Genomic DNA, 27863 nt, shown 5'->3' with positions numbered 1-27863 from the left:
TACGGGGCAGACGGAGCCTCATTCTCCCATGTGAACTGTTTGCTGTTTGGGTTCTTGTTTCTCCATAAATCTGTAAGACTAAAAGTTTTTAGTATTGAATTCATTTCTTTGATAGCGGAGTTTTTATATTTTATGGGTGTTCCCCCTGCTTTTTCTAGTTCTGTAAGTGGTAAATTGTAGTCACCACCAGTTATTATATGATTGTTCCATTTCCATGTTCCTGTAGTAAGTTGTTTATCTGTTTAAAAATATCTCTTGTTCTTTTCCTTTATTTGGTGAGTATACATTCATTAAACAGAGCTCTGTATCATTTATCTTAGTGTTTGCAAGTATGTATCTTCCTCCCTCATCAATATCTTTGTTTTCAATTCTAACATCTAGTTTTGGATTAAATAGCATCATAACCCCCTTGCTGTGTGGCGTGCCATAGCTGTAAAGTATTTTTCCGCCCCATTCTGAGGTCAACTGTTTCTCGTTTTCCTTTACTGAGAAGGTCTCTTGTAAAAAGACTATGTCTTGTAAAAAGACTGGTCAAAGTATAGTGACCTCCTCTACCACCGGGTCCCAATTTCGAACCAGGCGGAAGAGATCTCCGTCTGCCCCGAAGAAGGATAGCCATCTATACGGTGCCACTGACCCTAGTAGGTCGCTGCCTTTTCCCTAGCTCGTTTCATTGTAGAAACCACATGTCACGGCCACTCTATACCACTTGTGCCACAAGCCTTAGAAAAGCGCTGAATTTTCATACGCTCGTCAAAGTTTAGTGACCTCCTTTACCACCGGGTGTCAATTTCGAACCAGGCGGAAGAGATCTCCGTCTGCCCCGAAGAAGGATTGACTAGCTATACGGTGCCACAGGCCTTACTAGTAAAGCGCTGTCATTTTCTCAGCTCGTGTCATTGTAGAAACCACATGTCACGGCCACTCTATACAACTTGTGCCACAAGCCTTAGAGAAGCACTGCCTTTTCATTCGCTCGTCAAAGTATAGTGACCTCCTCTACCACCGGGTCCCAATTTCAAACCAGGCGGAAGAGATCTCCGTCTGCGCCGAAGAAGGATAGGCCATCTATACGGTGCCACAGGCCTTACTAGTAAAGCGCTGTCATTTTCTCAGCTCGTGTCATTGTAGAAACCACATGTCACGGCCACTCTATACAACTTGTGCCACAAGCCTTAGAGAAGCACTGCCTTTTCATTCGCTCGTCAAAGTATAGTGACCTCCTCTACCACCGGGTCCCAATTTCGAACCAGGCGGAAGAGATCTCCGTCTGCCCCGAAGAAGGATTGAGCACCTATACGGTGCCACGGGCCTTACTAGTAAAGCGCTGTCATTTTCTCAGCTCGTTTCATTGTAAAAACCACATGTCACGGCCACTCTATACCACTTGTGCCACAAGCCATAGAAAAGCGCTGAATTTTTATTCGCTCGTCAAGGTATAGTGACCTCCTCTACCACCGGGTGCCAAATTCGACCTAAGCGGAAGAGATCTCCGTCTGCCCCGAAGAAGGATTGACCACCTATGCGGTGCCATGGGCCTTAGTAGATCACTGCTTTTTCCTTAGCTCGTTTCATTGTAGAAACCACATGTCACGGCCACTCTATACCACTTGTGCCACAAGCCTTAGAAAAGCGCTGCCTTTTCATTCTCTCGTATAGTGACCTCCTCTACCACCGGGTGCCAAATTCGACATAAGCGGAGAGATCTCCGTCTGCCCCGAAGAAGGATTGACCACCTATGCGGTGCCATGGGCCTTAGTAGAGCGCTGCCTTTTCCTTCGCTTCCAGGTCGATTCCGTATAGTAATAATAATAATAATAATAATATCAGGTGTATTTGCAGCCAGTGCCACAGGCAGGTACCCAATGTGTAGGGTAATGAGGCTGTTTAACGTGTTCGAGGCACCTCCTCGAGCACGGGACCCCCGTTTTACGTCCCTCCCGGAAGACGATTTCGTGGAAAGCTTCGTGATAGTAATCAATACCACTTTACCACGAACCTCAGAAGAGCGCTGCCGTTTCTTTAGCTCGTCTCAGTATAAAAACAACCTATACCACCGTGTACCACTTATGCCACAAGCCTTAGAGTAGCGCTGCCTATTCCTTCGCTCGTCTCAGTATGAAAATCACCTATACCACCGTGTACCACTTATACCACAAGCCTTAGAGTAGCGATGCCTATTCCTTCGCTCGTCTCAGTATAAAAACCACCTATACCACCGTGTACCACTTATACCACAAGCCTAAGTGGAGCGCTGCCTATTCCTTCGCTCCTCTCAGTATGAAAACCACCTATACCACCGTGTACCACTTATACCACAAGCCTTGGAAGAGCGCTGCCTATTCCTTCGCTCGTCTCAGTATGAAAACCACCTATTCCGCCTATACCACTTATACCACAAGCCTTAGAAGAGCGCTGCCTATTCCTTCGCTCGCCTCAGTATGAAAACCACCTATACCACCGGGTGCCAAAGTACACCCGGGCGGAAGATAGCTCCGTCTGCCCCGTAGAAGGATTGGTCACCTATACAGTGCCTTGGGCCTCACAAGAGCGCTACCCATTCCTTAGCTCTTCTCAGTATGAAAACCACCTATACCACCGTGTACCACTTATACCACAAGCCTTGGAAGAGTGATGCTTATTCCTTCGCTCGTCTCAGTATGAAAACCACCTATACCACCGTGTGCCACTTATACCACAAGCCTTAGAAGAGCGCTGCCTATTCCTTCGCTCGTCTCAGTATGAGAACCACCTATACCACCGTGTACCACTTATACCACAAGCCTTAGAAGAGCGCTGCCTATTCCTTCGCTCGTCTCAGTATGAAAACCACCTATACCACCGTGTACCACTTATACCACAAGCCTTGGAAGAGTGATGCTTATTCCTTCGCTCGTCTCAGTATGAAAACCACCTATACCACCGTGTACCACTTATACCACAAGCCTTAGAATAGCGCTACCTATTCCTTCGCTCGTCTCAGTATGAGAACCACCTATACCACCGTGTACCACTTATACCACAAGCCTTGGAAGAGCGATGCTTATTCCTTCGCTCGTCTCAGTATGAAAACCACCTATACCACCGTGTACCACTTATACCACAAGCCTTGGAAGAGTGATGCTTATTCCTTCGCTCGTCTCAGTATGAGAACCACCTATACCACCGTGTACCACTTATACCACAAGCCTTGGAAGAGTGATGCTTATTCCTTCGCTCGTCTCAGTATGAAAACCACCAATACCTCCGTGTACCACTTATACCACAAGCCTTGGAAGAGTGATGCTTATTCCTTCGCTCGTCTCAGTATGAAAACCACCTATACCACCGTGTGCCACTTATACCACAAGCCTTAGAGTAGCGCTGCCTATTCCTTCGCTCGTCTCAGTATGAAAACCACCTATACCACCGTGTACCACTTATACCACAAGCCTTGGAAGAGCGATGCTTATTCCTTCGCTCGTCTCAGTATGAGAACCACCTATACCACCGTGTACCACTTATATCACAAGCCTTGGAAGACTGATGCTTATTCCTTCACTCGTCTCAGTATGAAAACCACCTATACCACCGTGTACCACTTATACCACAAGCCTTAGAAGAGCGCTGCCTATTCCTTCGCTCGTCTCAGTATGAGAACCACCTATACCACCGTGTACCACTTATACCACAAGCCTTAGAAGAGCGCTGCCTATTCCTTCGCTCGTCTCAGTATGAGAACCACCTATACCACCGTGTGCCACTTATACCACAAGCCTTAGAAGAGCGCTGCCTATTCCTTCGCTCGTCTCAGTATGAGAACCACCTATACCACCGTGTACCACTTATACCACAAGCCTTAGAAGAGCGCTGCCTATTCCTTCGCTCGCCTCAGTATGAAAACCACCTATACCACCGGGTGCCAAAGTAGACCCGGGCGGATAATAGCTCCGTCTGCCCCGTAGAAGGATTGGTCACCTATACGGTGCCTAGGGCCTCACAAGAGCGCTGCCTATTCCTTCGCTCTTCTCAGTATGAAAACCACCTATACCACCGTGTACCACTTATACCACAAGCCTTAGAGTAGCGCTGCCTATTCCTTCGCTCGTCTCAGTATGAAAACCACCTATACCACCGTGTACCACTTATACCACAAGCCTTGGAAGAGCGATGCTTATTCCTTCGCTCGTCTCAGTATGAAAACCACCTATACCACCGTGTACCACTTATACCACAAGCCTTGGAAGAGTGATGCTTATTCCTTCGCTCGTCTCAGTATGAGAACCACCTATACCACCGTGTACCACTTATACCACAAGCCTTGGAAGAGCGATGCTTATTCCTTCGCTCGTCTCAGTATGAAAACCACCTATACCACCGTGTACCACTTATACCACAAGCCTTGGAAGAGTGATGCTTATTCCTTCGCTCGTCTCAGTATGAAAACCACCTATACCACCGTGTACCACTTATACCACAAGCCTTTGAAGAGTGATGCTTATTCCTTCGCTCGTCTCAGTATGAGAACCACCTATACCACCGTGTACCACTTATACCACAAGCCTTGGAAGAGTGATGCTTATTCCTTCGCTCGTCTCAGTATGAAAACCACCTATACCACCGTGTACCACTTATACCACAAGCCTTGGAAGAGCGATGCTTATTCCTTCGCTCGTCTCACTATGAAAACCACCTATACCACTGGGTGCCAAAGTAGACCCAGGCGGACGATAGGTGGACCCACACAAGTCGGGAAGCATTTACGTGCGAGCAAGGGACGTTCGTAGCGCCGGTAATAAGCACGCAGGTCGGCATGTCGACGTGTGTCTGGGTGCATTCGCCCGCGATTTCGTGAGGTCGACCCATACACGTCGGGCAACATTTACGTGCGAGCAAGGGACGTGTCGCCGTGTATCCGGGTGCATTCGCCGGCGATTTCGTGATGTCTTACATGGACGCTCCGCCGAAAACCACCTATACCACCGTGTACCACTTATACCACAAGCCTTAGAGTAGCGCCGCCCATTCCTTAGCTCGTCTCAGTATGAAAACCACCTATACAACCGTGTACCACTTATACCACAAGCCTTAGAGTAGCGCCGCCCATTCCTTAGCTCGTCTCAGTATAAAAACCACCTATACCACCGTGTACCACTTATACCACAAGCCTTAGAGTAGCGCCGCCCATTCCTTAGCTCGTCTCAGTATGAAAACCACCTATACAACCGTGTACCACTTATACCACAAGCCTTAGAGTAGCGCTTCGAATTCCTGATTCCTTAGCTCGTCTCAGTATGATAACCACCTGTACCACCGTGTACCACTTATACCAAAAGCCTTAGAGTGGCGCTGTCCATTCCTTAGCTCATTTCAGTATGAAAACCACCCATACCACCGTGTACCACTTATACCACAAGCCTTAGAGTAGCGATACCTATTCCTTCACTCGTCTCAGTATGATAACCACCTATACCACCGTGTACCACTTATACCACAAGCCTTAGAGTGGCGCTGTCCATTCCTTAGCTCGTCTCAGTATGAAAACCACCCATACCACCGTGTACCACTTATACCACAAGCCTTAGAGTAGCGATACCTATTCCTTCACTCGTCTCAGTATGAAAACCACCTATACCACCGTGTACCACTTATACCACAAGCCGTAGAGTAGCGATTTCTATTCCTTCGCTCGTCTCAGTATGAAAACCACCTATACCACCGTGTACCACTTATACCACAAGCCTTAGAGTTGCGCCGCCCATTCCTTAGCTCGTCTCAGTATGAAAACCACCTATACAACCGTGTACCACTTATACCACAAGCCTTAGAGTAGCACTTCCAATTCCTGATTCCTTAGCTCGTCTCAGTATGATAACCACCTGTACCACCGTGTACCACTTATACCACAAGCCTTAGACTGGCGCTGTCCATTCCTTAGCTCGTCTCAGTATGAAAACCACCCATACCACCGTGTACCACTTATACCACAAGCCTTAGAGTAGCGATGCCTATTCCTTCACTCGTCTCAGTATGAAAACAACCTATACCACCGTGTACCACTTATACCACACGCCGTAGAGTAGCGATTTCTATTCCTTCGCTCGTCTCAGTATGAAAACCACCGTGTACCACTTATACCACAAGCCTTAGAGTAGCGCCGCCCATTCCTTAGCTCGTCTCAGTATGAAAATCACCTATACAACCGTGTACCACTTATACCACAAGCCTTAGAGTAGCGCCGCCCATTCCTTAGCTCGTCTCAGTATAAAAACCACCTATACCACCGTGTACCACTTATACCACAAGCCTTAGAGTAGCGCCGCCCATTCCTTAGCTCGTCTCAGTATGAAAACCACCTATACAATCGTGTACCACTTATACCACAAGCCTTAGAGTAGCGCTTCCAATTCCTGATTCCTTAGCTCGTCTCAGTATGATAACCACCTGTACCACCGTGTACCACTTATACCACAAGCCTTAGAGTGGCGCTGTCCATTTCTTAGCTCGTCTCAGTATGAAAACCACCCATACCACCGTGTACCACTTATACCACAAGCCTTAGAGTAGCGATACCTATTCCTTCACTCGTCTCAGTATGGAAACCACCTATACCACCGTGTACCACTTATACCACAAGCCGTAGAGTAGCGATTTCTATTCCTTCGCTCGTCTCAGTATGAAAACCACCTATACCACCGTGTACCACTTATACCACAAGCCTTAGAGTAGCGCCGCCCATTCCTTAGCTCGTCTCAGTATGAAAACCACCTATACAGCCGTGTACCACTTATACCACAAGCCTTAGAGTAGCACTTCCAATTCCTGATTCCTTAGCTCGTCTCAGTATGATAACCACCTGTACCACCGTGTACCACTTATACCACAAGCCTTAGAGTGGCGCTGTCCATTCCTTAGCTCGTCTCAGTATGAAAACCACCCATACCACCGTGTACCACTTATACCACAAGCCTTAGAGTAGCGATGCCTATTCCTTCACCCGTCTCAGTATGAAAACCACCTATACAACCGTGTACCACTTATACCACAAGCCGTAGAGTAGCGATTTCTATTCCTTCGCTCGTCTCAGTATGAAAACCACCTATACCACCGTGTACCACTTATACCACAAGCCTTAGAGTAGCGCCGCCCATTCCTTAGCTCGTCTCAGTATGAAAACCACCTATACAACCGTGTACCACTTATACCACAAGCCTTAGAGTAGCGCCGCCCATTCCTTAGCTCGTCTCAGTATGAAAACCACCTATACAACCGTGTACCACTTATACCACAAGCCTTAGAGTAGCGCCGCCCATTCCTTAGCTCGTCTCAGTATGAAAACCACCTATACCACCGTGTACCACTTATACCACAAGCCTTAGAGTAGCGCCGCCCATTCCTTAGCTCGTCTCAGTATGAAAACCACCTATACAACCGTGTACCACTTATACCACAGGCCTTAGAGTAGCGCCGTCCATTCCTTAGCTCGTCTCAGTATGAAAACCACCTATACAACCGTGTACCACTTATACCACAAGCCTTAGAGTAGCGCCGCCCATTCCTTAGCTCGTCTCAGTATGAAAACCACCCATACCACCGTGTACCACTTATACCACAAGCCTTAGAGTAGCGATACCTATTCCTTTACTCGTCTCAGTATGAAAACCACCTATACCACCGTGTACCACTTATACCACAAGCCGTAGAGTAGCGATTTCTATTCCTTCGCTCGTCTCAGTATGAAAACCACCTATACCACCGTGTACCACTTATACCACAAGCCTTAGAGTTGCGCCGCCCATTCCTTAGCTCGTCTCAGTATGAAAACCACCTATACAACCGTGTACCACTTATACCACAAGCCTTAGAGTAGCACTTCCAATTCCTGATTCCTTAGCTCGTCTCAGTATGATAACCACCTGTACCACCGTGTACCACTTATACCACAAGCCTTAGAGTGGCGCTGTCCATTCCTTCGCTCGTCTCAGTATGAAAACCACCCATACCACCGTGTACCACTTATACCACAAGCCTTAGAGTAGCGATGCCTATTCCTTCACTCGTCTCAGTATGAAAACCACCTATACCACCGTGTACCACTTATACCACACGCCGTAGAGTAGCGATTTCTATTCCTTCGCTCGTCTCAGTATGAAAACCACCTATACCACCGTGTACCACTTATACCACAAGCCTTAGAGTAGCGCCGCCCATTCCTTAGCTCGTCTCAGTATGAAAACCACCTATACAGCCGTGTACCACTTATACCACAAGCCTTAGAGTAGCACTTCCAATTCCTGATTCCTTAGCTCGTCTCAGTATGATAACCACCTGTACCACCGTGTACCACTTATACCACAAGCCTTAGAGTGGCGCTGTCCATTCCTTAGCTCGTCTCAGTATGAAAACCACCCATACCACCGTGTACCACTTATACCACAAGCCTTAGAGTAGCGATGCCTATTCCTTCACCCGTCTCAGTATGAAAACCACCTATACCACCGTGTACCACTTATACCACAAGCCGTAGAGTAGCGATTTCTATTCCTTCGCTCGTCTCAGTATGAAAACACCTATACCACCGTGTACCACTTATACCACAAGCCTTAGAGTAGCGCCGCCCATTCCTTAGCTCGTCTCAGTATGAAAACCACCTATACAACCGTGTACTACTTATACCACAAGCCTTAGAGTAGCGCCGCCCATTCCTTAGCTCGTCTCAGTATGAAAATCACCTATACAACCGTGTACCACTTATACCACAAGCCTTAAGGTAGCGCCGCCCATTCCTTAGCTCGTCTCAGTATAAAAACCACCTATACCACCGTGTACCACTTATACCACAAGCCTTAGAGTAGCGCCGCCCATTCCTTAGCTCGTCTCAGTATGAAAACCACCTATACAATCGTGTACCACTTATACCACAAGCCTTAGAGTAGCGCTTCCAATTCCTGATTCCTTAGCTCGTCTCAGTATGATAACCACCTGTACCACCGTGTACCACTTATACCACAAGCCTTAGAGTGGCGCTGTCCATTTCTTAGCTCGTCTCAGTATGAAAACCACCCATACCACCGTGTACCACTTATACCACAAGCCTTAGAGTAGCGATACCTATTCCTTCACTCGTCTCAGTATGGAAACCACCTATACCACCGTGTACCACTTATACCACAAGCCGTAGAGTAGCGATTTCTATTCCTTCGCTCGTCTCAGTATGAAAACCACCTATACCACCGTGTACCACTTATACCACAAGCCTTAGAGTAGCGCCGCCCATTCCTTAGCTCGTCTCAGTATGAAAACCACCTATACAGCCGTGTACCACTTATACCACAAGCCTTAGAGTAGCACTTCCAATTCCTGATTCCTTAGCTCGTCTCAGTATGATAACCACCTGTACCACCGTGTACCACTTATACCACAAGCCTTAGAGTGGCGCTGTCCATTCCTTAGCTCGTCTCAGTATGAAAACCACCCATACCACCGTGTACCACTTATACCACAAGCCTTAGAGTAGCGATGCCTATTCCTTCACCCGTCTCAGTATGAAAACCACCTATACCACCGTGTACCACTTATACCACAAGCCGTAGAGTAGCGATTTCTATTCCTTCGCTCGTCTCAGTATGAAAACACCTATACCACCGTGTACCACTTATACCACAAGCCTTAGAGTAGCGCCGCCCATTCCTTAGCTCGTCTCAGTATGAAAACCACCTATACAACCGTGTACTACTTATACCACAAGCCTTAGAGTAGCGCCGCCCATTCCTTAGCTCGTCTCAGTATGAAAACCACCTATACAACCGTGTACCACTTATACCACAAGCCTTAGAGTAGCGCCGCCCATTCCTTAGCTCGTCTCAGTATGAAAACCACCTATACCACCGTGTACCACTTATACCACAAGCCTTAGAGTAGCGCCGCCCATTCCTTAGCTCGTCTCAGTATGAAAACCACCTATACAACCGTGTACCACTTATACCACAGGCCTTAGAGTAGCGCCGCCCATTCCTTAGCTCGTCTCAGTATGAAAACCACCTATACAACCGTGTACCACTTATACAACAAGCCTTAGAGTAGCGCCGCCCATTCCTTAGCTCGTCTCAGTATGAAAACCACCTATACCACCGTGTACCACTTATACCACAAGCCTTAGAGTAGCGCTGCCCATTCCTTAGCTCGTCTCAGTATAAAAACCACATATACCACCGTGTACCACTTATACCACAAGCCTTAGAGTAGCGCCGCCCATTCCTTAGCTCGTCTTAGTATGATAACCACCTGTACCACCGTGTACCACTTATACCACAAGCCTTAGAGTAGCGATGCCTATTCCTTCACTCTTCTCAGTATGAAACCACCTATACCACCGTGTACCACTTATACCACAAGCCGTAGAGTAGCGATGTCTATTCCTTCGCTCGTCTCAGTATGAAAACCACCTATACCGCTGTGTACCACTTATACCACAAGCCTTATAGTAGCGATGCCTATTCCTTCGCTCGTCGGGCAACATTTACGTGCGAGCAAGGGACGTTCGTAGCGCCGGTAATCGGCACGCAGGTCGGCATGTCGCCGTGTATCCGGGTGCATTTGCCGGCGATTTCGTGACGTAGACCCACACAAGTCTGGCAACATTTACGTGCGAGCAAGTGACGTTCGTAGCGCCGGTAATCGGCACGCATGTCGGCATGTCGCCGTGTATCCAGGTGCATTCGCCGGCGATTGCGTGATGTCTTACATGGAAGCTCCGCCGTTATACCACCGTGTACCACTTATACCACAAGCCTTAGTGGAGCGCTGCCCGTTCCTTAGCTCGTCCCAGTATGAAAACCACCTATACCACCGTGTACCACTTATACCACGGGGCTCAGAAGAGCGCTCCCTTTTCTTTCACTCGTCTCAGTATTAAAGCCACTTGTACCACCGTATACCACTGGTGCCACGGGCCTCACAAAAGCGCTGCCTTTTCCTTCGGTCGTCTCAATATAAAAACCACACATGTCGGGCAACATGTACGTGCGAGCAAGGGACGTTCGTAGTGCAGGTGTTCAGGAATTATCGGTCCCCCAGGAAAATCGGTCCCCAATCCATGGTGGGCGTGGCCTAAAAAATACGAAGGCCCACAGGGCCAAAGCATAGATATCATCCACAAACACTGTCTTTGAATTGAATACTTACTGCCAAATGTATGAATTGTAAGAAGGTGGGACGGACATTGTCCACAAACACAAATATGAACGTTTCATCAACAAAAAGTATCAGTTTTTGGCCATTGCAGGGACACATTTTCCCGGGGTAGCCAGGATTTCCGGTCCCCTCATAGGAAAGTCAACAACTCTTCTCCTAATAGTGCTGCATTTGGAAAAATACTTTATTTTTAAATTACTTTAACTTGAGTTGATGCTCTTAACACAAAAATATAAACGTTTCAAGGGCAACAGTCTCTGCATTTGTCCATTGAGGGATTTCAGGGGAAGGGGACTCATTTTCCCGGGGTAGATCTAGCCGGGATTTTCGGCCCCCTCATAGAAAAGTCAACAACGCTTCTTCTGATGAACTTGGAAGCTTCTTTGTCAACTTGAAGGCGCTTATCTGAAGATTTAACACAACTATAAAGGTTTCAAAGCGAAAAGTTTCAGAACTTGGCCATTGAGGGGATTTCAGGGTAAGGGGACACATCTTCCCGGGGTAGATCTAGCCGGGATTTTCGGTCCCCTCATAGCAAAGTCAACAACGCTTCTTATGATGGACATGGAAATTGTTTGTCAACTTAAGGGACGCTTCTCTGACGACTTAGCATAACTATAAACGTTTCAAAAGCAAAAAATCTCAGGATTTGGCCATTGAGGGATTTCAGGGGAAGGGGACACATTTTCCCGGGGTAGATCTAGCCGGGATTTTCAGTCCCCTCATAGGTAAGTCAACAACGCTTCTTATGATGGACATGGAAATTGTTTTTCAACTTGAAGACGCTTCCCCGAAGACTTAACACAACTAAAAACGTTTCAAAAGCAAAATGTCTTAGGATTTGGCCATTGAGGGGACTTCAAGGGAAGGGGACACATTTTCCCGGGATAGCCGGGATTTTCGGTCCCCTCAACGAAAAGTCAACAACGCTTCTCCTGATCCATTTGGAATCCTGTTTTTATACTCAAAGACGCTTCTCTGAACAACTATAAAGGTTTAAAAGCAAAAAGTTTCAGAACTTGGCCATTGAGGGGATTTCAGGGGAAATAAACTATAAACGTTTCAAAAGCAAAAGTCTCAATATTTGTCAATTAAGGGGGAGGGGGACACATTTTCCCGGGGTAGCCGGGATTTTCGGTCTCCTCATAGGAAAGTCAGCAACGCCTCTTATGATACACTTGGAAACCTGTTTATATATTTAAAGACGCTTCTCTGAAGACTTAACACAACTATAAAGGTTTCAAAGCAAAAATTCCAAGATTTGTCATTTAAGGGGGAGAGGGACACATTTTCCCGGGGTAGCCGGGATTTTCGGTCCCCTCATAGGAAAGAAAAAAACGATTCTTATGACGGACTTGGAAATTGTTTTTCAACATGAAGGCGCTTCTCTGAAAACTTAACACAACTATAAACGATTCAAAAGCAAGATGTCTCCGCATTTGGCCATTAAGGTCATTTCAGGGAAGGGGACACATTATCTCGGGGTACCCGGGATTTTCGGTCCCCTCATAGGAAAGTCAACAACGCTTCTCCTGATCCATTTGGAATCCTATTTTTATACTTAAAGACGCTCAATCCCCTCAATGGCCAAATACTGAGACTTTCTGCATCTGAAACGTTTATAGTTGTGTTAGGTCTTCAGAGAAGCGTCTTCAAGTTGAAATAGAGGTTTCCAAATACATCAGAAGAGACGTTGTCGACTTTCAAATGAGGGGACCGAAAATCCCGGCTATCCCGGGAAAATGTGTCCCCTTCAGATGAAATCCCACAATGGCCAAAACCCTTTGAAACGTTTATATCAATTTTCATAGATTCGTCTTTAAGTTGAAAATTAGGGTCCGAAGTAGACCAGAGGAAGATTGTTTCAACTTTCCTATGAGGGGACATTATTTGTCGACAATGTCGACAGTGTAGAATTGTTATGTTACATCCTATGTTGTTGTGGGCCTTCGTACTTTTAGGCCACGCCCACCAGTCTCAAACATGGACCAATGGCAGGAGGGGGACCGATTTTCCCGGGGGGGGGGGGCGATAATTCCTGAACACCGGTAATCGGCACGCAGGTCGGCATGTCGCCGTGTGTCTGGGTGTATTCGCCGGCGATTGATGTCTTACATGGAAGCTCCGCCATCTACGGTACACGTGGGCCTTTACTGGTGCTTGTTGTCCATACAGTGCGCTGGAACTATGTATAACATATTCTTCCAGTTCTTCAAATCCTTTTATATATTCTATATTATACATTACGACATGGTTATTTCACAATTCGTCTTTAAAACTGAATATGATCCCAGTTACTGAAAGGATGGAGATGCAGATGCTGAGACACAGATATGATTCGTTCAAAAGTCGTTTATCTGATCGTACCTTAACATACATTTCCCCCTTTTAGAGCCAGCTTCCCGTCCGTTGGCTGTCACACGAGTCCCTTTTGTACCGCAAGTACACCACACAGAGCGATGTGTACGTATCATACATAAATGCCAGTTGTAGACATCTACAGTCAGCATTTGAGTGACCATCTCAAAAATGTATAGTTCTGTATTTTAGTAGCATTAAATTCACATCTGAAGTTACATGTACGTGTACCAGTAGTGCCATGTGTTCATGAATATCAAAATATACGTTTACCCTCGCGGAGGGAAACATATTTTTTTTGCTTTATTTCTTCTTCTGCAAACAAATCAGGTCAATGACCTGGACGAGCCGGCTGTATGGTTACTGGTAAAGTAGCAGTAGACCCCCAGTGGTGTTCTATTATATGATGTAGGAATGGGCAGGACATACAGATAGAGCTGGAGGTTCTGGTTACCATAACTATTCATGTGTTGAAATAAAGAAAGCCGCAATTCGTTAGAATAGCTATAAACACTATTAAGGTAAACATGATGTATTTGCTTGCAAAAGTTACCTATCTATTTTCCATATGTTTCAGATGGTCCTTTGGAATCCTTTTGTGGGAGATCATGACAATGGGTAAGAGCTACACAAACAGCAGTGACATGTATGTGTTTGATACATTCAGGGCTAAGTTAGACTTTCATTGAAATATGTTATATAGGCTCCATTAATCTGTCTTATGCCGGCGAGAAGAAAGACAATAAAATTAATCCGCTCATTTTGTGTACAAAGGCAGTAGCTTTGGAGCTCAGATTATTTAAGCCATTAAAAAATCAATTAATTGACGCATGGTAGGGCGCGTTTAGCAGACTGTCAGCTTTGTCGGTGCAAAGGTCAAAAGGTCCCCGGGCGAAATTGACCCTCACCGTGGACTAACTCTTCTGGCTAATCATTCCTTTTTTGTCGAATTCTACGATCCATATGCCCGTAGAAGGTTAGCCTCCGATGCAGACTCCTCCTGGCTGTTTTCTTTTTCAAGTTACAGTTTTTATACTATTACATTTTTTTTCTTATTGCTGGCCGGGAAGGGGCCAGCAATAAGAAAAAATGTAATAGTATAAAAACTGGAACTTGAAAAAGAAAACAGCCGGGAGGAGTCTGCATCGGAGGCTAGTAGAAGGTCGGGTGGAGGCTGAAATTACTTCAGTCGTTTTCGGATTTGTAGCTTTTCTATGATTTTGACACAATGTCTAAATATCTCCATTTTGTGTGACCACAAATACGATGTTTACGAATATTGTACTTATTTTCTGATAAAGCGTGAATTACTTGATGTTCCAGGTAAAATGCCGTACGGCCGGATGACAGGCAAAGAGTTCATGAAACTGTTGCCAGATGGCTACAGGCTGGAGAAACCTGCCTTGTGTCCGCAAGATGTGTACGTTGGCAGCCTTTGTATTCAGCTTTAAAAGTTTTTTTGTGTGCAACAAGTGATTTTCGTGGGTCATTGGCCCCATTCATGAGCATACTTGAATAGAGTTGGTCACCGACATAGAAATAACATCGGCGATTTACGCACTGTCACTCTGACTATGATAGAATTCGACTTTTCTAAATATTCTCTCATTGATGTTAATATTCTGTACCCAACAGTTACGATGTGATGAAGAGCTGCTGGGAAACCCTCCCTGAGAACAGGCCAACTTTTCCGCAGCTGAAGGCAACCCTGGATCGGATCATTCCAGATTACAATGTAACTTAACATATCATTGAATAAACTTTGCTCGTCTTCTATGGTTAAGGACAGTTATCCATCTCTAATGCCTCCTCGCGGTTGCCATATCTAGTATGCGCAGCACCAAAATATCTAGTATTATGCAGCTAGATACCGATAAATACTATATACTGCGGGCTTTTACATGTGGAAACAAATTATTATTTCTTTACTTTTGCAGATATATACCACACTGCTGGAGTAGGAAGCCAATGGATGATGGAAGAAGATGAGCAGAAAAGACTCAATTTGCCATGGAAAGAAGCATGGTCTCATTTTCTAAGTAACGTTTGGTGAGAATGACGTATGTAACCCTATAAAAATTAAACATACAAAAATACGGTCCATTGGATCCATGGACAATATCATAATACACTAACTGCAAAACTTTTCATTACAAAGATTACATATTTATATTTTGTCATATGCTGTACAAGCTACACCATAATGAAGAATATATTAAGGACAATTAATAGCAAATCTTCAAGGAAACAAAAACAACAATGTATTGCTTACTCTCATACTGAAGATATTTATACATGATTTTGTATTTATCAATCTTATCTAACCAAGAATGATAGTGGGGTATCTTCTATCAATCTGTAAAGTTGACTTTGCACGATTGAAAACATGACAAACAACAACTGAATAAAATTTCCAACTTTTAACCAGCACCACAGTAACTGGTCTGTACGAAAATAAGATGAAGAACTGAAATTACAATACAGACCTGCCATTAAAGACAATGACTTGATAACTACAACAGGGTCCACCGAAAGTGCGAAATGGAACGAAATGGAACGAAATGGAACGAAATGGAACGAAATGGAACGAACTAAAACATATGTAACATTATGAAATGAAATACCAATAGATAGCGAAATATTCGGAACGTTGTAACATTCACAGTAGACGGGAACAGGGAGCAAATACATAATATAACGTGTTTTATTTCCTGAATCTGTTTGATAATATTAAATACAACGTTTTTGCCGCGTTTGTGTGGCTAGATTCTTCCCTGAAAATGGGAGCGCCGCGTGAAAAGTTATCCACCGCTCTTCCTTTGTGTTTACCAACGATCTGGAAATGAACTGCTGAAAATAGCGGGGAAAACAAGCAAACGGAACTGAGTATCGAAGTAAGGACTAGATTATACAGAAGTTGGTGGTAACATTGCATCTCGTAATTCAACAAGAGGGCATGAGGCAAGCGTAATTTTATTATTTATACAGTGTGTTTGCTTGTTGCAAATGGAGCCCCGCATGCAAATGAACCGCCAATGTTGCCAGCGCATCGGAACTGTGCACGTGGGCGTGCTACCGACAGGTTGAATCAAACTCCGACTTCCAAGTTTTATTTACATACGGTTTAGTCCATAACTAGTACGTAGCATATGCATATCTCCGCAACAACGATTTTTATTACGACCAATTATTCGGCTGGTCGGCTGTCGGAGAATGGACCCCTCCTCTAATGATATACAAGTGCAGCTCTGCGCTGCGTCACCAATGTAAAATTTCACACTCCATTCAACCACGGACGTGGGCTGAGAACTACCTCTGTCTCATTTACCGACATATAAGAAATTTGTATATGTATGATTGACGGAATTTTTTTCTATTGTAGTCAGGGCGATTATATGCAGTTCATGATAGACACGGACATGTATAACAAGTACAATTACCCTCAGGTACCCAATTGATACCTTGTATCTCAATTCCTGGCCGGACAACATGTAGCACTTCATCCAGTCAATAAAGAATCCTCTTTTTATCCAGTATCATATAGCCATGCGGTAGTTTATGTTCAGTAGTTTTAGAATTATACTTATAAGGAGGAAATACGTCATCCACAAACATCTATATATAGTATATTTCTTACAGCTATGTGCATGTATCTTTGAGATCGAGAGTGTACTTGTATCATTACAATAAGCTCTTTCGCCAGAACTAGTTGAATTCGAGTATTCGACATGTGTGCATCATGAATAAACCTTATGAAAATGTATACCTGTAGAGTATATAAAACAATGATATTAATATGCAGGATGGAATATATATGTACACGAACAACATAAATAAAGTAAAAAAAAAAACACATCTAGCCTGGTGTACATTATTTAGGCTGAAGGCTCCATGCGTAAACAAGCTGGCTATTCAGCGTCACCATGAAAGGCACGGTCGTGCCAATGTAAGCAGCAGCAAGATGAACAAAATAACTAAAAAGACTTCATGGAGAACAAATGGTAAACACTGCGTTGGCTCAGGCTTAAAGGCCCAATATGTAACATTTTGGGGCAAAAATTGAAAATATTCCTGTGAACAAATCCTAGTAAATACAAGTGACATGGACAACCACTTTTCAGCATATTTCCATCATAATTAATTCGTCTATTTCTGGCATGTATGGTGTTTTTTAACTGTACAAAACCAAGTTGCAAAAGTCTGTGACACCATGTTTGTAAACAACAGCTTTCTGTACACTGCCAGGACCCTTGGTAGGCTAATTACTTAGCGACACGTCAGTGGATCTAGATAACAGCTGTTGTTATGAAGATCATCTTCAAAAACACTCATATCTTTTTGAATGAGGATAAGATATATTAGCCAAGTTTGTAGGGAACTGATAAAGCGGATTTTGTTACTCTGGTAAGGAGGTTTGGCAGAAACTGTGGTGAACTGTAATCAGGCACCTCACTGGGCTGTTGGGCTGATAAGCCATGTGTGGCCACACGGCCCCAAGTGCCAACTGGCTTTGAAAGTTCAGTTTTTAAACTGGTTTATATGATGCAATGATGTTGAAACATTCCTTCCTGAATACTGGAATGTCATTCTACAATGTTTGTTCAACATACTATATAAAGAAATGGCTTTCTGTACTGAACGACTCTTACACATTGGGCCTTTGATTAAGCGTATCTACAGCTAAGATTCTGCTTGGATATTACAGAAATATGTTGAGTAAAAGCTTGAAGCAACAACGTCCCATGAAAAATAAACACTGCGGGAATTTATCAGCAATATTTGTTGCTCCTTACTTAACCCACCCCACCCCACCGTAACATCTTCTTTGAGATCGCATTAGTGGCCTTGATGGAACATATACAATGGTATAGGATGCACGTTTGATTTTATGGGCTCCGAAAACCCTTTCTTGAATTATAAAAGCTATTCGAATCACTGTTATTGTTTTGTTCGGCCTTATTGAGTCAGAACGATAAAGTAGGCGAATGAGTGGGCACATTGGTGAATTTGAAGTAAACAGTTTTACAAGGCGATTTTAAATGGGTTCTGCATACTTTAGAAACTCATACCTGTTTAAACCTTTATGCAATGTTGAAATATCGTTGGCCTGGCTAACAGTAGATAGGGGGCAAATGTGATGAAAAGCCATTATACTCCCCTCCCCAAACCCTACACAAAAGGATTTGAGGAAAATATGACACCTAGCTGTTTTTTATGCATGCACGTTGGATGTTTATCAATGTCAATTCCCATGTCCGGATGCAATGGCAACAGCACGGCTGACAGTACTTCAAACTAAATCTTTATTTAGTCCAAACTTCTTTTTCCCCTCCATAAATAAATAAATAGATAAAGAGGCTGATTGGATTTGAAATTTGAGTAGTGCTTAAAGCCCCCGTCACAAATCAAGAATTTAGCTCGGCCGACTTGTCGGCGACCTCCAAATGGCGGTTTTCGGCCGAAGTACGACCGACGTCCTGTCGATTTTACGGGCTTCGAGCGAATTTTCGGAGCTCGGCCGACGTTGGTGGGTCACTGGAAGCTGCGCTTAAATTCAGCGAGGCCTCGGCGACGATTTTTGAACTCGCACAGCTCGTCAACAGGTTGCCCGTAGCTCGCCCGAGCAACGGCCAGTGCTCGGCCAATATTCGGGCGGGCATCCGACGATTGTAGACCCGATTTTCGGTCGGTCGGAGGTCGCCCGAACTCTTCGGCCTCGTGCGAGCCTCGCACGGGCCTTGTACAATGATCGAACGACCGTCGTCGGTGTTCCGCCCGACTTTTAAAAAGTAAGGCGTGCTTCGGGCGAGTGTTGTACTAGTGTCGAACTCCTTCTTGTTTATAAGTAAAAGGTAACGACAGTTTAATTCATAACATAGAATGATACATAATACTATAATACTAATATCAACTTGTCAAAGAATGCTGTCAAACTTGTCCAATGAAAGACAATTCAATTGCAAGGTTAAATTTTTATTGAAGAAATTGATTATGAAAGAAATGTGGAGGACAATACTTCCTGTTTATTTTTTGTCGTTGGTTTTGATATTTCAATTTATATATCAATGAACTGAGGCTGAAATAACACTAAACTTTCTGACTTTTTCCCCACACAAAGACTAGTTTAATGTCAACCGAGTCACTATGAATCTATGTATGTCTGCCGAGGCACGCCCGGGCGTCGGCAGGGCGTCGATATGTTTATCAACGGTCGGCCGAAGCTAGGACGGTGTTCGCCGGAGCGTCGGTCGATTTCCGTTTGGTGAAAATGTTTGGATTGGGGTTAAACAACTTATCTGTTTACTTTGTGGCTCTAACGCTAGTATTTGGATTGGTCTATAACAAAACTCCTGCTTATGTTATTATTTTCAGTGTGCCCACCCACTTCACTCATGCCCTACTGATTTGCCACAACTCAGAAAGTAGAGTTGGTCCAAATATGAGCTTGTTACCAGGTCAGTTGATTCTGACTTCGTCCGTATCCAAGAGATGGTACCGTCACATGTGGGATTTATGATTATTAGTGTTTGACGGACGTCGTCCGAGCCCCGTTCAATTTGTGACGGGGCAGGTTTTCAGCGAAAAATACGGTCGACGCTCGGGCGATTTTGAAATTCGGCGAGCTTCGGGCGATCTACAAAATCGGCCGATGCTCGCATGAATTGTGACGCCGGCTTTAAGGAATGACCTGTTGGAATGTACATGTACCCCTGTCACCACGCTGTGCTGTTGGTAAAGTAAACTGTAAAGGTGGAAATATTTGCGAGGTCTTCACGCGTACGATAGAGACAAAATTGAATGTTCACGGGGGTTTAATTTCGCGGTCACATCTGACATGCATGGTTTTACTGTAGACTGACATGTTCGTTGTGGTTTTAAGTCACCTTACAATCTAAACTTAAAACCGTTGCGAAAATTCTCCCTTGTACAGTTTCTTATGACACTGTGTTTCTTATCAGACTGCCCTTAGGCTAGTACACGGTGGTACGGGTATGAGTTGTCAAAGTTGCCTTAAATTATTGAAATTACAGCAGGATATGAATCCCTCCTTCTTTATTTTGCAGTCTTGTACCGATGTATTCTGTTTTAGAAGCACCAAAAATTGAATCATAGTCATTTGCCTTGTAGTCTTACAATAAGAGGAATACCAGTCAGCCATACATGCGAGTGCAAGGTAACGCTAGTTGCGCGGACCAACCAGAAGCGACATGACTTCCCCGTGACGTTACAAGGAAGTAGCTCCAAACAAGTCTCAACTCAGGGGCATTTGTCGACACCCGGATAAGGAAAAAGACTTTTCGACGGTATTTGCATGGTTGTGGTGTGGATTCGGTTGTGAAAATGGACATGAAGTCCACCCAACCTCACCATGAGTGCCGCTGGCTATGGATTGTTTTCATTTTGGTGGCCCTTACACTACAAAAAATGACATTCTTGTTTTTTCTTTGTTGAAGAAAAATTATCTTCCAGAAAGAAAATTATTCTGTGTGCAAGAATAAGAAAGGATAAGGACATGCCAGTGAGGACGTAAACTTTTCCTTAGAATATTTTTCTCTGACTAACGTGACTAGAAACTTCTAGATAAATTTTCTTGTTCTTTTGATTCTTCTTTGGCACAGAACTTTTATCTAAGATATATGAATTCAGAGAAAAATATTCTAAGGAAAGGTTTACGTCCTCACTGACTTTTTCTTATTTCTTCTGTCCTCAAGAATAAATTTCTTACACCTAGAATGAGTTTCTTACACTAAGAGTGAGGTTCTTGAAATAGGAATACCTTTCTGTCCGCAAGAATGAATTTCTTACACCTAGAATGAGTTTCTTTCACTGAGAGTGACGTTCTTGAAATAGGAATACATTTCTGTCCTCAAGACTGAATTTCTTACACCTAGAATGAGTTTCTTTCACTGAGAGTGACGTTCTTGAAATAGGAATACATTTCTGTCCTCAAGACTGAATTTCTTACACCTAGAATGAGTTTCTTCCACTGAGAGTGAGGTTCTTGAAATAGGAATACCTTTCTGTCCTCAAGAATGAATTTCTTACGCCTAGAATGAGTTTTTCCACTGAGAGCGAGGTTCTTGAAATAGGAATACCTTTCTTAAACCTAAACAGTTTCTTGAACTAAGATGGAGGTCTTGAATCAAGAATACCATTTAATAAATCAATGATAATATAATGTAAATATATAATCATATTATCATTATTGATCTAATTGTTTAATACATGGTTTGGGATTTTTCTTCCTGATGCCCATTCTTAACCAACGATTGCAAAGATCAACCAGTTTGTAATACATTTGTTTCGATATATGTTTCACATTTGATGTAATAAAAGCACATTTTCTCTGTACTCATACAAATAACTAATTGTCCTTCTAAAACTGTCAGTTCTGCAGTGTTGTAGCTGTCCATCTTATAATCAATGACTTGTAATTGTTGAAAGATTTTCCAAACTTGAGAAGGGGGCATCTTCTTTGGTCAACAGGTTTCTAAGCCTAGAAAAACACACAAAGACTATGACTGCATGTCATTGTCCTATATCGCCCCCCCCCCCCTTATACATGCATGGGGATGGGGGCTTGTGCATTTGCTTGAAAATGTTATACTTTAACTTTTTTAGTACTTTGTACTAGGTATTACTGCACTAAACGTACATGTTCTGCAATTACTGGTTGGCTGTATCATGCAACCACAAACACAACAAAGGTTTCTAAGCCTAGAAAAACACACTATGACTGTAATTTTCCTATATCGCCCCTCCCCCTTACACATGCATGGGGAGGGGGGCTTGTGCATTTTCTTGAAAATTTTATACTTTAACGTTTTTAGTACCTTGTAGGTGTTACTGCACAGACGTAAAATGTTCTGCAATTACTGGTTGGCTGTATCATGCAACCACAAACACAACAAAGGTTTCTAAGCCTAGAAAAACACACAAAGACTATGACTGTAATTTTCCTATATCGCCCCTCCCCCTTACACATGCATGGGGAGGGGGGCTTGTGCATTTTCTTGAAAATGTTATACTTTAACGTTTTAGTACCTTGTAGGTGTTACTGCACATACGTAAAATGTTCTGCAATTACTGGTTGGCTGTATCATGCAACCAGAAACACAAAACTAAGAGTATCTACTTGGGAAATAAGTAATTTTCATGCAAGACAGGCTATAACATACCTGGAGCATATTTGTTGATGGCGTTGGCCTGAGGAAGCATTTTGGAACTTAAAACAAGTCATCTACGTTGTGTAGTGAGTCCCACATGATACCAAAAAATGTCCTCACGAAACCAGCCACATCTTTCCCTGTTATTGTAAGATCTCAAAAAAAGAAAATAGGTAAATCAGGCCAGGCAATTGCAGGACTTATGATAAATTGTGGATATGAGATAGAATCATGTAAACCAGAATACAGTTTGAATCTATATACAACCATTTGTCATCAATAAACATCCATTAAAAGTAACCTTTTCACCGTCGCCATGGCAATGCTTTCATTGCCACTCTTGTTTTGTTTGTTATCTAAATTATTCATGGTGATTGGAGGTTAGAAACTCATATTAGTTTTACGGCGGTTTCATGTAACCCAGCTATCCCCGGCACCGACACCATGTTTTTGCTACATAAAAACATTGTTGCCATACCTTTATCACATGAATCTCACGTGCCTCTCATGTTGCGGAAATTGACTTAAACAGCATCGTTTTCTTCAATCGCGTAAGCAAGCGGCGAGATAAATTTAGTGATTTGACTACTATTTGTTTGTAGGCTACCTTGGTCAATATATGTACCTTATGTAAGTTATTAAGGTAGAGATCTAGAACGAGAAAGACTGAAGTGGACGATAACTGGTAACCCCAGCACAATTCTTTATCATAGAACTCTTCTTGATCCCTTCTTGAATTATAAAAGTCATACAAATCACTTTTATCGTTTTGATGTCGGGAGTCAGTAATGTAAAAGCATAATCATAATGAATTTGATATAAACATTTTTACAAGCTGATTTGGAATTGGTTCTGTATACTTTGGAGACTCTTACATATGTAAACATTCATGTGATATTGAAATACCTTTGTCCTGACCAGCGCTAAATACGGGTGTTCCGATAGGCTTAGAAATTCGAGTAGTGATTAACGAGTGAGCTGTTGGCACGTATTTTGGTAAAGAATATCTATGAGACGGTGTTTTACTATAAAACTACCTTTAGGCTAGTACACGGTGATAAGAACTGATATGAATTTCTTGCGACGTCCCAAGGAAGTAGCTCCGAACAAGATCCCAATTCTCAATTCAGGGAGGTTTGCTGTCATCTGAATAGGGAAATAAACTTTTCGACGGCATTTTGCGTGGTTGCGGTGTGGATTTGGTCGCGAATATGGGAATGAAGTTCCAACCTCGCTGCGAGCACAGCTGGCTGTTGATTGTCTTCATTTTGGTTGGCCCTAAACCGACCATGACAGGTGGGTGCGCAGACGTTTTCGCACGGTGTGTGCATCGTGGGTTCCTACTATATTCAATGACCTTGATTATTTGGTCACATGTATTTTAAAACTATACATATTACCCTCGTCTTAGCATATCTAGATAGCACAGATACTTAATTATGGGGTGATACTATTTTTCAAAAGCAGTTTTGGGTAACATACGCCACTGGAAATACGGAGACAGTCCATCCGTATGTGAAAATGTAAAATTTGGCAATTTTTTCAACGCTAACCCCCCTGTACATACCCCCTGAAGTTTGACTATGTATTAACGTTAACTATAGTAAAACGCCTTGCTAGCAAACCTAATGCCTTATAATTTGTACCATAATTCTTGGACATTCCTTAGCAGAATATTTGAGGTCAGAAGACATCATTATGACTATCTGGAACCCCAAAAACATTCCACATTCAAATATGAACAATTCCTAAATCACCCTATTGCAAAAATGGATTATCTCAAACTCGCAACATGTGCAAAATGAGCTAGCCTTGTATTTCACATCAATTTTCTTATCATTTTCAATACATCAGCCGCTACGCCACGTCGAGAGTCTGAGGCAGTTTCATTTTCCTTCCGCGAGAGAAAGTAGTCCGTTCCATGACTCCGGGCGTCAACACGCCTTACATAAAATCTTGTCGCTAGAGTATATGACCGTGTATCTTCCTGTTTTCAAGTTATTTACAATATTTCAACCTCATTTTTACTGCTTTAAATTTTTGAACAGATTGTTTATCGCTTTCCTGTCAAAAATACGACCCGAAATCAGGTTATCTTCGTGTAATTTCCCCTCTTGTTGAAAACCTGTTGTCGATTTTAAACCAACAGGAAATCTAGTGCTTAAGAAAGAGCTAACTCTGTAGTTTCTGTCGGTATATGACTTATCATAGATTTCGAGGGCGAAATGCAGATGCCTCCAATCCGCGCGAAAACATGTCATAATTTTGATTTCAGAATGGAACGCGCCCGATTTGACTTTTTAGTGAGTATCTATACTGGACATTTACTTATAAAACTCAAATTATTGTCTAACATTATGTTTATGATGGTCTCTCCTGTAAGATTTCCGACTGTCAAGTTAATACACCATTCCTAAGTGATATCGGTACAATCTCAAAATGCTTGCAACCGAGCGAATCGTGGGCCGTTTGAGCCAGCTGTACATTCTATGACACCCCCTGCGTCGGGAATACTTACAACAAAGCTCGTTGCTTGAGTTTACAACTATATATGTATGTTCACTATTTCATCGTATTTATAATTTTTAAGCTTCCCGTTTTATTTTTAAACCGATTTTCAACCTGAACCCATTTGATGATATTACCTGAAATCAGTTGATTTTAGTGTAAATTCGCCCCGTGTTTTTACCTTCTTGCCGATATTCAAAACAAAATGAAATCAAGCGCGTAGAATAGACCAAAGTCTTTTCTTTCTTGTGGTATATAACTTGTTATCAATTTTGAGGCTGTTATGGTCTTTCTTATAAATCGCGCGAGGTCACCTCATCAGAGGCATCGTTTTAATTCGAAAAAAAAAAGAATGCGCAAGGCCTAGCGTCAACGCCCGTTCCACAAAGGGCACGCTGGACCCGCACCGCTGGGCCAATAGTTACCAATAGTTACCAAAATCTTACAGAAATACTAAGATAGCCTTTACACATTCAGTCCGTCTCCATGTAGTATGTTTCTGTAGGTATTCTTTGACAATACTTGGAAAGTATATCAGTGCCGTAACTGGTGTTTAAAAGTCGACTGCACTGGAATCAACAACACCAACACCTTGCAACCTTTAGGCGAAAACAGCCGAGAAGGTGACCCCGGTAGACATGAACAGACCTTCCCAGATTTCAAACCAACAAGATTTTCGTGTTTTCAAGTGTTCGTTTTCGTGCGCGTTTGTGTGTGTGTCCGGATGCCTGTAGCCAGCATTTAAGTCAAGAACGTCTGGATTGATTGTAAAGATGTTTGGTATGTGGGTAGGTGTTGTGATAACAAAGATCGAAGTTCGATTTTGGGCCTCTGGTATGTGACTCTGGAACTGCATTGGCGTGTTTGTCAAATCTCGCAAGGAGAATAACTGAACAAAGAAAAGACAGATTTCCATGTTATTTAATATGCAGGTAGATTAGACAGAGATGTACATAATGCAGTGTAAATTATGCAAATTTGGACTTAATTTGCATAACCAATGAGGAAAGTCATTTGCAAATTTGTTTGAAGGACAAAATCTTAGAAGCGGAGCATTTCATTGTTTCTGACCCCTGTACATACCACCGTACGTTTAATAATATGTCAAATGCACATATAAAACACGTATCATCATGTATAGGGATGCTCTAAAATCTTCAAGCCACTTACAATGACACAGACGTATAAGAATTGATTAGCAAGTTGCTATTATGAACATTGTTATAGAGTCTGTGTTGTGATTACTTGTGAACGAATGCGTGTGCACTTGGACATTTCATTTCATTGTAAGAGAGGCATCTATGAACCATTTAATGCCCCATAGTGTGTATCTGCAAAACCTATGTTAACTAATATGCTTTTTTTCAACGAATTTACTCAGTGCAAGGCCGAGACACCAATTCTGAGTACTGAACTAAATCTATCTATCTATCTATCTATTTATCTACCAAGTGCCTGTCCAACTTTTCCCGTCGGAGGTCTAGAATTATGAAATGTTGGAGCCTCAAATTTTTGATAACTCTCTACGTTGTTACAAATTTGTTACCGAAGATAGATATTATAACACTGTTGGTACATGGTGTCATATGCATTTGAAATAGATTCAGGATACCTGTTTAACAAAGCAGTTTATTACTTCGGGAAGGAGGGCCACCTCCTGAAGGAGTATTGTAAATAGAGTTGATGGCACATTCGCAGCTGCAACTCACGATCCCTTCGATGCATTGGTATATAACCTGGCATATGGTCTGCTAGGATGCGCGAGATAATGCACTTTTTTTACACCTTAACTGCTTTTATCGGTAATGCAATATTTCTAAAGCACCCGATCTTGAGTATTATTCAATTCCCTAAATTTTTTTGAGTGTGCGCTATAGTGGGGTTTGTGCTAAGCAGATATTGGATAATGTGTTGCCCCGTTTCCTGTGATCGTTCATTATCTCTATGAAAATGGAGATATAGATTTGGGTGTATCTGAGTGTACATGTGTTTGTTTGTTTGTTTGTCTGTCTGTCTGTCTGTCTGTTTGTGTTTCCACACTACTGTAGTCAGCATAACCCAGGAACCTATTTATAGATTACGATGATATTTGGTATGTGGGCAGGTGTTGTAAAGCCGAAGTCCAAGGTCGATTTTGGGCCCCCTGGTATGTGACCTTGGTACTGCAGCAGAATTTCAATTTTTAGACCTGGACGTGCTATGGTCTTGATTTTTAGGTGGCGGATAGTTTGTGATGTAATAAAGAAGTGGTATAGGTTTGGGCACCCTAGCAGCTTCCTTATGAACTGCAGGGGCGTTTTTGTGAAAATCTTCTAAGGAGAATAACTGAACAAAGGAACAACGGATTTCCATGATATTTAGTATGCAGGTAGCTTAGATAGAGATTTACACAATGAAGTGCAAATTATGCTACCTGGGACTTAATTTGCATAACTAATGAGAAAAATCTATATTTGCAGAGTTTTCCATTATCAGACTCAAATACATGTAACATATGTGGTTTATGGAAAGTGGAGCATTAACAGATACCAATTATGCAAATAAAATCCTAATTTGCATAATTAATGCAAAACACCATAATTCATCTAATTGGAAAATTATAGGCCTGTCAATATTGCAACATGTGTAAGTTAGATAAAGGTGTTTATGACCAAGCAT

The 27863-nt window shown here is 43.0% G+C and overlaps 1 protein-coding gene across 1 annotated transcript in view; it reads left to right on the top strand.

Moving 5' to 3' along the window:
• LOC136444501 (uncharacterized) overlaps positions 1 to 27863 on the top strand; it is a 148231-nt gene that overhangs the window by 13637 nt on the left and 106731 nt on the right. The window contains exons 15-16 of the mRNA XM_066442076.1: positions 13565 to 13635; positions 14108 to 14148. Coding sequence (XP_066298173.1) covers positions 13565 to 13635; positions 14108 to 14148 — 112 coding nt within the window. The remainder of the gene's footprint in view (positions 1 to 13564; positions 13636 to 14107; positions 14149 to 27863) is intronic.

The sequence above is a fragment of the Branchiostoma lanceolatum genome, chromosome 11 (assembly GCF_035083965.1).
Source record: "Branchiostoma lanceolatum isolate klBraLanc5 chromosome 11, klBraLanc5.hap2, whole genome shotgun sequence".
In the NCBI taxonomy this organism is placed as follows: Eukaryota; Metazoa; Chordata; class Leptocardii; order Amphioxiformes; family Branchiostomatidae; genus Branchiostoma; species Branchiostoma lanceolatum.
This window is presented reverse-complemented; position numbering and strand designations above follow the sequence as displayed.